Genomic DNA, 12,992 nt, shown 5'->3' with positions numbered 1-12,992 from the left:
GGTTTCCAGCCTCTACATCTCCTTTCCTCCCCATGATACCAGTGCACAACCCAGGGGAATGGCTGCATGGTTCATTTCAACCTGGGTCTGGCAGAGTCTTCCAGGTTGAGGGGAACCCGCTATCAGAGGAATTTCTAGAGTGTTTGAATAGACCAGTCATTCTGAAGGTACCCAGGAGGAAGGAGAACAGAGATTCGTGAACAAGGTAAAGAAAGCAGATGCACCGTCAGATCAGATATTGATCAGAGCAGGCGGGGTCAGCAGGCACGTTGTACCACACATCTGCCTCACACGAAGTGCTATGTAGTTGGTTTAGAAGCATCTGAGGCTCTTCCTGATCTCCAGGAGCCTGTAATTGCCTCCAGAGCGTAAGACAGGCAGTGTGAGTATGGAGAAGGCTCATCTGAAATTGTTGAGTCGCTTGTAAATGCGAAGCACCCTGATCCTGGTGGTGGGAATGACTAGATGGTGTCACGGAGCACAGTCAGGCTGCTGCTGGAGGTCGATGGAGGGAGGCTTCTGTATAGAGAGGAAATCAGTGAAGAGATGTTCTCTAAGCCAGACTTGAAAGGTTCAAGAACCACAAAGGTGCCATCCCTTCCACCTTTCCCAGATTCTAGCATCTCGCAGAATCTCATGGAAGTGACAAAGTCCCCAAATCCGGGAGATGGTGTCCAAAAATGTTTGCTGGGGGGGGGGTGGTTCCCCTTTTCTCCTCTCAGATGAGCCTCGCATGATTCCTGGCAGCTGAGACTGGTAGGGTCTTCCTGGGTGAGTATTTACTGATTGCCCGATGCAGATCCTTGTGCCGTGTGTCCCTCAGGTCACTTCTTCTTCAGCCAGAATAAGCCAGGTCAGGAAGATGCAGGTGAACAGGTGGCCCGGCTCCAGGAAGAGAAGGTGTATCAGTCCAGAGGGGAAGAGCAGGTGGGCGACATGGATGACGATGAGGAGACCCAGTTCCAAATGCTGATGGACAAATTTGGAGCTCAAAAGGTTTTTGAAGAGTAAGTGGAGAGAGTGACTGGGGGGATGGAGCCCCGCCTCAGAGCCACCCCTTCGTCTGCCCTGTGCAACATCAGTGTTTGTGAAGTGCTCAGCCAGGCCCCAGGTTCTGGGCTGCCCGCTAGAAGACTTGCTCCGTACAGCCTGCCCTTGGCAGACACTTGTCTCTGCTTTTTGCATTTTCTCATGGGAAACACTGTGACGCCCCTACCCTCCCACGCTCCTCAGGCCTACCATACGGTATCAGCACAGCGCTTGGCTCCCTGAGGATTGCTGTGCAGCAGAGGGCCGGGCCGGGCCTGGAGGGTTTTGCTGAGGTTCCCGTCCCTGTCAGCTCACCAGCATTTCCCCCTCCCCCCGGAGCCAGCCCTGGGCCTCCGGCACAGCAGGGCATCGCAGCCCGCCCCACAGTGGTGTGCTCCTCGCAGAGGCACCTCACGGGGAGGCATTGGCACACTGTGTCCCTGAGCCAAACCAAACCTGTCGGGAAGCTGAGGCGGGAAATGAACCAGTTTCTACCAGCCCACCACTTGGATAATCAGCAACTAGCTGAAAATTTCAGATGGCTGGAACTTCAAATAAAACATAATACCCCCATTTTTTTTCCAAAATGTATCTGACATTTAAAATGCAACGAAATGACATAAAAATAGGATAAAATAAAATAAAAAGTGAGGTTGCAGCTGGTAGAAACCAGTGGCCTAAAAAAACATGGAATACTGTTCTTCTCCCTTTCCCCATTGCCTTTTGCCTTTCCATTTCTGGGCCTCTCGGTCTTGGGTCAGGTGTGTGTTGCAGGAGCAGGAATGGCCTAATGATGGGAGCTGATGCGTCCCGAGCTTGGGGGGAGAATGAACTGCAGTTGAGGATGATAAAGAAGTGGCAGGAAGGGAGGTGCCTGCACACAACATGCAGGCCAAAGCAGGAGCCTGCAGTTCGGTGGAGTTTTGAGCAAACGATTTGGTAGCCTGCGGCAGAGCTGAGAAAGGACAGGCAGAGGCCTGGGAGAGAGCCGGTGAGAGGCCGTGGTATGGGCAGTGTGCCTGCCCCGGGGACAGTGGTGACAGCAGGGGCAGGTGGGTGGGAGGTGTGGTACTCAGAGACCCGACTCAGCTTCTCTGAGGACAAGAGGCCAGACCCCAGGGACCCCTGCTAGTGACCCTGTGAAGCCTCCTCCTGGAGGAGCAGGAGGAGAGAGCAGTGTGGACGAGCCATGGCACTGTCATGAAAGAGAGGCACCTGTTCACCCACCTGTCGTTTCTGGGGCAGCCCTCTTCCCGGCAGGGCTCTCAAAACAGAGTTCACCCGATGTTCCTCGGAGGGCCTATGTCAGAGGCCTGTGAGGAACTGAGCCAGCATGAGGCATCCTGGGGAAGAGAAGGCTCAGGGAAGGTTTCGAGGGCGGTCACAGGAATCGACATGCGGAAGATGGTGGCCAGAACCCTCCATCCCCATGGAAGCTGAACGGCAGGTGGCAGCTGGTGTTGCAGCACGAGGAGAATGGTATGACCACTGGGCCCCGGAGAAGGACATGAAGGAGGCTGTGAAGACTTCGGAGGTCTTCAGAGATTCACTCCTCAGGATGGCTTGTGTGTTGTTCTGGAAGCAGGCAGATGGGTCAGCTGACCTCCCAGAATCCCATCTAGTCCTACACCCCTACACCCGTCCACGAGGAGCAGAAGCATTAGACCGGATGTCTGGACTCCCAGCTTTTCCCAGTGGTCCGATTGGCTGAGTGACTTGGCAGCTTATGGGTCTTGGCTTATTTTTCATCAAGAATTGACAGATTTGTCCCTTCTCCAGAAATCTGAGGGGGTGGTGATGTGGCCATGACGAAGTGGTTCAGAGAGCTTTGGAAGAGGGTCGGTGGGTCTGCACATCTCACTGGAGGCCCTAGCCAATTGGCCGTCCCAGCAGGAACATGGTAGATGTGAACAGACAGACCAAGGCTAGCAAGCTGGACCTTGATTTATAATGCATGTATTTCATGAGAAGAGCAGTCTGCCCCGATCACGGGAGGCCATTGTATATGTCTCTGGGACCCTTATATCTCTGAACCCGTTGTACCATCTCCATTGTATCTACAGTACAGCAAAGTGGACTGCCATAGCGTGTTCTATGGGGGAGGGGGGAATGGAACTCACTCTGGGAACGGGGAAGCTCCTCCCTCCCTTCCCTTGTTTCTGGGATCACTCATGTCATCTCGGCACTGGGTTCCAACAGATGAGAGGTACTCGTTGGGTGATGGGTGGAGGAGTGGTCCAGACGAGTTGGAGGATAGCACGGGAAGGAAGGAGGAAGGGGCGGTGGGTGGACGATCTGATAACCAACCAGAGGTAGTTCCCTTCTCAGTGGGCCTCCCTGTGCTGGTGCAGAGAGCACTCTCTGTGGCCCAGGCCCATTGCTAACCTGGTGCTGGCAAACAGCACTTCTGAGGCCAGTTGCTCAAATATAGTACTTGTAACACAAGAACAGAGGATTTTATTCTTTATCCTGCAGTTTCCCGGTTATAGCTACCCTCACATCATCGTGGTTTTAGAATTTAAGGGGTTGCAGATCAGATTGCTCTCGGGCTCCTTGTGATGGCTGGCCGTACATGTCCGAGTTTCTCCAGAGAGGGAGAGCACGGTCCACGTGTGCGCCACCGCCTTCTTCCTCCTGTCCCCGATCAGTGTGGCCCCGCGTGTCTCTGTTGCTCTGCGGTGCACACCTGCCCGTGTGCCTGATAGCCAGGGGTGGGGCTGGGGAAGGGGAGCCCTGGGCATGTCGCTCTGTGTCTTTGTCTCTCTACCTGCCTGTGCCCCTGCCAACTTTCTATTTGTCATTCCGTGTGTGCACACGCATCTCACAGATTTGCTCCTTCCCTTCCTTCCGCCTGTCAGTCATTCCCAGTGCCACTGGGCCCCAGTGGGGTGCTGCGTATTCTCTTCCATTCCCCACGGTGACAATTGCTTTCTGTCATCCATCAGATGGCATGTCTTTACCTCTCAGCTATGAGGACCGTCCTTCCCGGGGCGACAGGCTCTCTCCTTTAGCTCCACAGCATTTGTCCTCACATGCACCAGGCTCCTGCCCTCCTTTCCTCTTCCTGACATTCTTAGATGCTCCTAGCACGTGGCGGTGCCTGCCCAGCAGCACCGGCCCATCGGGAAAAAACGGAGAGTGGAAGCAATGGACTGCGGGGTGAAGGAGGTCAACCCAGGAGCCAGGCAGCCCTGAGTTTGACTCTTGACTCTGTCATTTGCCAGCCGAGGAATCTGAGACAGCTCACTTCACCCTCTTCTGGGGGTTAGTAGACCACCAGCCTCATAAGTTACCGTGAGGGTTAAAGAAGCTGATATGAGCAGAGTAGCATATAGCCAGCACTCAATAAATGCGAGGCACGCCGTCATGATCGTGACCATGACGTTCTGGCTGTCAGCTTCACATCTGGGAACCATGGTGTTCCCGCTCGCGGACAGTAATGCCCCCCTTTCTCTTGTAGTGAAAGTGATATCAAGCAACTCTGGCTGCAGCTGAAGAAGGACAAACCTCACTTACTCTCCACCTTCGAGGATTTCCTGACCAGGACCCTCTCCCAGCTCCAAGAGGCTCATGAGGAGAAGAACGAACTGGAATGTGCCCTGAAAAAGTAGGTACCCAGACTCCTCCATTCGCTGAACACATGTGTGAGAAGTACGCTTGCTCATTCCGGGCTGCCTCCCTGCCACGGTCTGCCAGAGTGGGGACTGGGACCCGTGGCTGTCATAGAATATATATTTTTAAGCCCTTGCTCACATGAATCAGGCCCTAACCATATGCTAGGCACTATTCAAATATATACACCGGCTCATTTGGACCATTCACTATTATGCACATTTTATAGATAAAGACACCGAGGTCCTGAAGGGTGAATGACAAGCCCCGGGACATAGAGCTTGTAAGTGGCAGAGCCAGCGTTCAGAGTGAGATAGCCCAGCACCCGAGACTGGTTGGAAAACCACTCTGCTTGCCTCTAGACAGTGAGGCCCTGACATCCCGGGCCTACCTCCGAACTGCAGACCAGCCCTGGGCCCCCCTGAGTCCCCTCCCGACCACCCTGTGGAGCGTTCCAGCCTCACATCTGTCCTGCTGCTTCCTGGCCACCAGGGCCTCTGCAGTCATTAGTGGTTTCTGGCACTCCTCCTCTGCTTGGAGGAGGCAGCCCCAGCAAGGTGAGCTCTGGACCTGAAGCCAGCTGGAGTCAGCCTGGTGCCACAGACGTGGGGCCAGCTGGGTAGGTGTTCATCCACCTGCGGGAATGGGTGCTGCGCGTGTCCATTGTCATCACATGCACGTTACAGCAGGGAGCTCGCAGATGGTGAAGTGTGGTGTAACTAAGGATGGTTCACCATCCTGAAGGGGTTGCCAAAAGGCAGGGCTGGGTCTGGGTAGCACTTGGAAGCGCCCCGAAGAGGTCCTCCCAGTAATTCTGCCATGCGCCCTCGTCCCCACCCAGAGGTCACTCCCTGCGCGGGAGTCCTCGATGGTTCCAACACAGCCCATGAGCCCTTCCTTGCAAAACTCCTGGTGCCTAGCACCGCCTCCTGGGGGCAGGGCTTCAGAGTCCAGGCTGCTAGACTTCAGGGCCTCCGCTGACATGGCCTTGGTGAGAGCATGCAAGCCCTGATTTAGAAGGAGATCACCACGTGTCTTACCGTGTCGATCAGCTACCCACACATTGCCCTGAGCTCCTTTGCATTCTCATACCTCCCCCAGATCAACTCTAAAAAGAACTTGTTGGGGGTCTGTTGGGTGTATGCAGGTCTGGAAAAAAGGACCTTTAGGAGCCTGAGTTATGAGAAAGTTGTGGCCGAGTACTGCTGGGGAAAACACGGTTTGGCTGGAGGAGTACCATGAGCACTCCGGGGAGAGGCTCCCCAGGCTCAGAGAAAGCAAGGGTTGAGGGTATAGTTCTGCACAGCTTTTAGCTGATTAAGCTGTGAGTCAGAACAGATCTGAGTTTGCATCTTGGCTCTGCCGCTTAATAGCTGTGTGACTCAGGCTAAGCTACCCAACCTATCTGAGTCTCAGCTTCCTTATGCGTAAGATAGGGATGATAACAAAATATATATTTGATGCATGTTAAAACAATAACCCTTATTATTTTAAATAAGTTTGTTTGTCAGTCTTAGAGGATTTGCTGGTGAAAGTGGAGAGTTTGAGCCTTGATACAAGCAGTGGTGAACTTCAGAGATCCCTTCATCCCTCCAGACAATGTGGTGTAGAGCCAGCAGCCTTGGCATGGCCTGGAAATTTCTTAGGAATGCAGAATCTCAAGCCTCCCATACCCCTGCTGAGTCTGCATTGTAACAAGATGATGTCCAGGTGCTTTGTGTGTGATTGGAGAAGTGGGGAGCTGGGAATCCGCTCTGCGTTTAAGTGCCGTGTGGCTCTCTAACCGGCTAGCTCTGTGACCTTGCTCAGGTTGCCTGGCCTCTGTGAGCCTTGGTTTTCTCACCTGTAAAATGAGGGCCAGTATCCGTTTCTGACCCTTCCTGCACCCCCACTTTCCTCTGACCCCAGCGTCAGAGGAGACACAGTCAGGTAGCACGTCACGGAAAGGAGGGTACTCTTTCATCCGAGGAGGGTGAGAGTGGTCACGTTCTGAACGGGCAGGCAGTGACCCAGCTCACGGCTGGAATCTTCACTGCAGGGTGCCTCTGCTGGCCTGCACTCCCACAGGGAGAGAGCCGTGCTCTTGACTTGTTTCAGAGCCGGTGAGTCCTTGAAGTCATCCTAAAGTGGCCTCTTTTAGTGCTTTGCCCCAATTTAGTGATTACTAAAAGGTTCTTGAGGTGAAAGTCAAGGCCACTGTTGGCTGCATGTGCAGAACCAGCTCTGCCGTAGGTTCCAGCCCTCCGTACCCATCCTCTGTCGGTATCCCCGCCGGGTACACCTGCCCTGGCCCAGCTGATGGACGCCCACTCCTGGCTGGGCAGCTGTGGTGGGACTGACAATTCCTGGGGCTCCCTGGCCAGTCCCACTCCAGGGGTGTTCTCTGGGTTCAAAACCAGAGACCTTGCAGGGTGTCGTGAGCAGAGCACTAAAATAGGAGGCAGGAGAAACCTGAGCTCTGGCCCAGGCACTGCCACTGACCAGCTGTGTGACCACAGGCGACTAGCTTTACTTCTCTGTGAGTCAGTTTCCTTACTGGCAACGTGAGAAAGTGGGCTTGGTGTTTGTCAAACCTTTTTGTGATTGTGACTCATTAGAAGAAATGCATTTGGCTTTGCAACTCCCATACACTTCGATGTGTGCGTAACTGAAAATTTCCTGAAGTGGAGCTCACCCTTATTACATGGGACAGACTCTGACACTGTCTATTAGAGTTGCTTTTATTCTCTTGTCTTCTATTAAGGAAACAAAAAGGCTGGTCACATCCCACTTCTGGGTTATGACTGGACCAGATGATCTGTAAGGGTCCTCAGAGCTCAGCAGTCAAGGAAGAAACTGGAAACCCTGAACATTTGGATATTTAAAAGGGAGTCTTGACAAACAACTCAGGGTGAAGTTAAGTGACTCGAGACATCTTCTAGGAGATGAGTTGGGGAGTTTGGGGCTGTGTGTGTCCAGGCATCGGGGAGGGGGAGGAGAAGGAAGCTCTCAGGAATGGCCCGATTCAGGCTGGAGTGCGGGGGGGAGGTCCTGAGAACTGTCTGAACATCTCCGGGGCTCCTCCACCACCTGGCTTTTCAGTGCTGGGTGTGACATTTCACCTCCACCTGGGGAATGAGTACCTGTCCCAGACATGGCTCTCGTCATTGCTGCTGGGCGTCTAGCCTGGCTAGGCCCCCGGGAACCCAGCGCAGTTACTCTTGCTGGCCTGTGACAAGCCCTACCCTGGGCCCAGCTCTGAGTTGAGCAAATAGAACTCAGAGTCACCATCTTTGAGGAGTTTAGGATCATGCTGATAAGGTCGAGCTTGTACCCACAAAGCCAAGCCGAGAGTTCCCACACGGATGAAACACCAGACAGCATTGCCACTGGCAGAAGGGGCTTTGGTTTCCAGCTCCTTTTCCACACCACACATCTCGTTTCTTTCTCCTGTGGAGCCCAGAGAAAATGGGATTGCTGGGGGCTGGGGGTCCTGCCCCACAGGGTTAGAGATTTGCTGCGTGAGTGAACCAGGTCCGCCCCAGCTTCCTTCAGGTTCTCTCCAGGTCCTGCGGGGGAGGAGCGTGCAGTGGGCCCGAGTGCCTGGGGAAGGCTCCTGATAGCTCCCGTCCAGAGACCAGCCTTGGGGGCCCTCCTTCCCTCACTGCCCTGGATTGTTTGGTTTTGTTTTGGTTTTACCTGCATAGTGAGAATAGGGGAAAGAAGCCAGTCTGGGAGCACTCAGTCTCTGGGTGGAAGCTGGGTCAGAATCCTGGGTACGATGTTTGACTCTGTTTTGTGTCCACTGGGAAGTGGCCACAGCCCCATGGCACATGGTGGGGACGAGGTCAAATGCAGGAAGCTCGGGCTAAAGCCCAGTTCTCCTGCTGAGCTTCAGAACCTGGAGGATCGTCCACATCTCACCCAGGAAGAGGAGGCTAGACTGTACTGGAGCTGTGCTCCTTGTGTTCACTGCACAGAAGCTCAGAGAACTTTACATTTAGGGGGATGGAGATAGTTTAGGCTCAGGAAGACCCTCTGGCCATCAGAATTACAGATTCCTGGGGACCCCTGGGTGGCTCAGTCAGTTACGCGTCTGCCTTCGGCTCGGGTCATGATCCTGGAGTCTAGGGATGGAGCCCCACATCGGACTCCCTGCTCAACGGGGAGCCTGCTTCTCCCCCCCGCCCCCCATTCATGCTCGCTCACTCTTTCAAATAAATAAAACCTTAAAAAAAAAAAAGAATTATAGATTCCATTGCCATGGAAAGCATCTTTCCAATGATCTTTTCCTGGAAGAAAAAACAAAACAAAACAAGCTTCAGCTCTCCAGGGGATGTAGAGCGATACTGTCTGGAGGCCGCAGCAGATTCAGACCTTTTTGCTGAAATCACTAGCGGATGCTGAGGTCCCATCCCAGGCAGGCAGATTCATTTGGTCTGGGGTGGGGACTCGAAGGCTGCATTTATAAACTATCCTGAGAGATTCTGACATTTGTTTTTCTTCTGTGAGAGTGAGTGAGAGAGAGTAGGTGGGGGAGGGGCAGAGGGGGAGAGAGAGAGAGAATCACAAGCAGGCTCTCCGCCCAGTGTGGAGCCTGACGTGGGGCTCAATCTCACAACCCTGAGATCATGACCTGAGCCGAAATCAAGAGTCAGATGCTTAACTGACTGAGCCACCCAGGAGCCCTGGGAGGCTGGCTTTTGACCAGAGTTGGCATCTGCTGGATACATGGGCCTGGTTGGGTTCTTTACCAGGATCTACACCTGAGGCTGGGGGTAGGGATGAATAGGTGGTGTCTGGAGAGTGCTTTGAGCTTTGGAAGAAAAGTGCTTTCTAGATCAAAGGTAGGCGTGGGCTGTGCTCTGCCCGCTCAGTATCTGCAGCTCAGTATCCTGGGAAGACCCCCAGGCTGCCTGCTTCACATCACTGGGGGACCACACTTGGTTTTGACAAACTCAGCAGCACTCCCCAGGGCCTTGTTGGAATCAGTTCCTCATCAGCACAGTCTTTCTTGTCCAGCTGAGCCAGGCCTCAGGCAGTTTCCTGGGAGCCTGGGGGCCCTTAAATTGCAGCTCCTGCCCAGCCACTATTCAGGCACTTTCTGTCTAGAGTGATCTCCCCGGGCTCTGGGATGCTATCCAGACCAGGAGGGAACGTGTCTTACAGTCTGACAGGCAGCCTATCTATGATCCTGGCTGCCTTGCCACAAGCCTGAGAATTGGGATTCTGTAATGTGAAGCTGCAGAGACATGAGAATCTTCGGGGGAGGAGGGTTACCATTAACTTGGCCTTGTCTCTAGATAGGGCCACAAATGAGGCATCATATATATGGCAGGTGGCCCTTGCATTCCACCTGCGAAGGATCTTAGCTGTGTGGTTCTTGATGTTAGCTTGCTTCAGAATTAGCAGAGGATCTTGGTTAAGAGGTAGATTCCTAGGTCTCTTCCCCAGAGAGTTTAAATCAGTATGTCTTGGGGAGGGAGCGCAAGAATGCACATCTTAGCGCACATCCCTGTGGGTTTGACGCAGGCAGGCCACAGCCGCACTTTGAGAAATGCTGCTCTAGCCTGTTCTTCCAGAATAAATCCGTCTGCAAGAGGTACACGCCAGTGCCCTTCCAGTCTGGAATTTTAGTCTTGTTCTTAGGGTGAGGATAAGAAGTTTTTGGTGAGGGCTTTAAGTAATGATGCTATGGCTCAATCAGCCTCCTGTTTTATTGGTATGTTACCATCAGGCAGAAACACAGTGTTATCTGAAGGAAATTGAAAGGTGAGGACTATCTGTGCTCTGTGTACACCATGGACATGATTTGTAAACCCGACTAATGAAAAATGAGTTGCTTTATAGGATGGGATAAAGCTGCAAAGTTGTTTTATACAAGGCGGTAGAATCTAATTAGGGAGAAACCATCCATCTTGAAAGTCCAATTGGCGATTATACAGTCCTTGCAGAATTTTATACAAACTCTTATGTTTTCCTTTCATTCAGCTCTACCCCAGTCATGGGGCGGGGGTGGGTACGTGTGCATGCATGTGCGTGGGTGTGAGGCAGAGACAGACAGAGACAGAGATAGGGAGGCAATTAGAGAGACTGAGAGAGACTGATTTCAGGGGAACAAGAAAACCCCAAACAGGACTTTTCTAGGAAGAGCTTCTCTTTGCTGTCTGGAGCCTGCAGCTGCCTGAAGAAAGTGGCAGGGGGCAGCAGTGAGTCAGAATCCCTCTTGTACCATTCTTGTCCCAGCCACCACGCAGGCTGAGCCTGAACATGCTTCCATTTTCTTCTCTGGCAAATAGCAGACTTTTCAGGCCCAGGGTCTTCACTCTGTGCTCAGTGCACATGGGGTGAGGGTGGAGGAGACGGGACAAGGGATCAGGTGCTTCTGGCGATCTTGGCCCTCTCTAGCCCTGGTGGGGCTGCCCTTTGGCCTCATTCCTTGCTTCAGTTCCTGCTCGGCTCCACAATTGACAGACTCCGGATGGGATTTGGACTGTTGACAATCCTGAACACAAATGTATGGAGTTCCCAGTGTGAGCACTTACAATGCTTGGGAAGACACAGTGGTGTGGTGGATGGAACATGAGACTGGGAGTCAAGGCCTGGGTTCTCCCCTGTACTCAGACCATGGGTATCTGGGTGCCCACAGACTGGTCACTCCTTGCTGTGACCCTCATTTTCTTCACGTGCAAAACAAGGATGTTGGGAATACATGAGCTTTTTAAGCCCAGTCTCTGATGGGGAGGGGGTGGATTCTTCCTCTCTTCACATCTGCTTTTAGCCAGATTGTGCAAACTAGGAGACATGATCAGACCACTGCCTGCCCACATGGAAACACATGAAACCAGGATAATTACTCTCCAAGGCCAGAGGCATTTCTAAGCTCTGCCTTGAGTTCAAGCTTCTTGTAATTTATCTAAAATGTAGAGGGGCGCCTGGGTGGCTTAGTCGTTAAGTGTCTGCCTTTGGCTCAGGGCGTGATCCCAGAGTCCTGGGATCGAGCCCCACATCAGGCTCCTCTACCGGGAACCTGCTTCTTCCTCTCCCACTCCCCCTGCCTGTGTTCCCTCTTTTGCTGGCTGTTTCTCTCTCTGTCAAATAAATAAATAAAATCTTTAAAAAAATTAAAATAAAATAAAATAAAATGTAGAAAAATGCCATTTGTCCAAGGTCAAGACTGCACCTTCATTTGGGGAAGGAAGGAACTTTTTTTTTTTTTTCCTGAAATGATTTTGGCATACCCCTGCCTAGAACCTAGGTTGACCAGATGACCTTCTGAGACCCTCTGAAATCTGAACGGATTCTTTTCCCAAATGAAGGCAAAAAGGAAACAGGAAACAGGAGGAGGATATTTTGACTAAGCAATACTCTTTAGCAGGAAGGCTGTGGCTTGTTTGTCATTAGCCGGAACCCCAGTGGTACTGAGCATTAATGCTTTACTCCAGTGTGGTACCTTAACTCTCTGTGTGCAAATCACTTTGTGAAGGTTAATTAATTTTTACAGTCCCTGTGGGAACCTGGCAGGGTAAGTTATTGCTAACTACATCTCACCTTCCAGTTCGCTGCAAATAATCTGTAAAGGCCTCTCAGAACTAAGCCTTGTGTTTACATGAGAATCACTGTATCTCTACCCGTACTCCCTTCCCACACATCCCATCCTAAATCTACAGTATCATGCACATGCTTACAGTTCTCCTTTAGAGAGCAGGTGTCTGCAACAGTCAGACACCCTTGATGCCATTCTATCCACTAAGCTGGACTTGGGCCTTTCTTCCTGGCTTTCAATAGGACTCGTTCTTTCAGATCCATCACTGCCCTATGGCATCCTCAGTATATAATTGTTGTTTCTTCCCTTCACTGTTGAAAATCTCCCTTTTCTGGACTCAGCCTCTCTTAACTTTTCCCGTGATAACTCTACCATCCTCCCCACTACTGGAGTAGGGGGCTTTGTCCGTTTCCCTCAAGGTAGGGCTCTGTGGTCAGAGTTCCTATCAGCCAGAGCCAGGGAGGCACAGTGGGGTGGGGTCTGCTGCATGGTATGTGGCTCCTTCCATCTGTTCCTTTCCTCCATGCCATGTTAGCACTGGACTTGGTGTTCTTAGATGCTAAAATCCTGGTGTACAGAGCCCATCCCATTGGTCTAAATTATTTTACCCAGAGTGTTACTTTACAAAGGGCTTAACCAATACTTGATGGTGATGTTACGGCTGTCTCTTTCCACACGTAGTCTTCTCTTCTGAGCCACCTCAGGTTTTGTCCTTCCCCAAGTCTTCTGTTCCTTATGTTTCCCCATTCTCACACATGCATGATTCCCCTACTTCTGCTTGCCCCTTGGCTGAAATCTGAAGGAATTATAAAGCAGCAACTCTTAA

At 52.2% G+C, this 12,992-nt stretch overlaps 1 protein-coding gene across 5 annotated transcripts in view; it reads left to right on the top strand.

The window, feature by feature from the left end:
- Window positions 1–12,992, top strand: part of CRACR2A (calcium release activated channel regulator 2A) — a 133,345-nt gene that overhangs the window by 60,742 nt on the left and 59,611 nt on the right. For all 5 annotated transcript variants that reach the window (XM_048216656.2, XM_026502652.4, XM_044385294.3 and 2 more), the window contains 2 exons: window positions 824–1,007; window positions 4,490–4,636. In XM_048216656.2, the coding sequence (XP_048072613.1) occupies window positions 824–1,007; window positions 4,490–4,636 (331 nt within the window). The remainder of the gene's footprint in view (window positions 1–823; window positions 1,008–4,489; window positions 4,637–12,992) is intronic.

Source organism: Ursus arctos, unplaced genomic scaffold (assembly GCF_023065955.2).
Source record: "Ursus arctos isolate Adak ecotype North America unplaced genomic scaffold, UrsArc2.0 scaffold_26, whole genome shotgun sequence".
NCBI lineage: Eukaryota > Metazoa > Chordata > Mammalia > Carnivora > Ursidae > Ursus > Ursus arctos.
The sequence above is the reverse complement of the archived record's forward strand: the minus strand, read 5'-3'. Positions and strand labels throughout refer to the sequence as shown.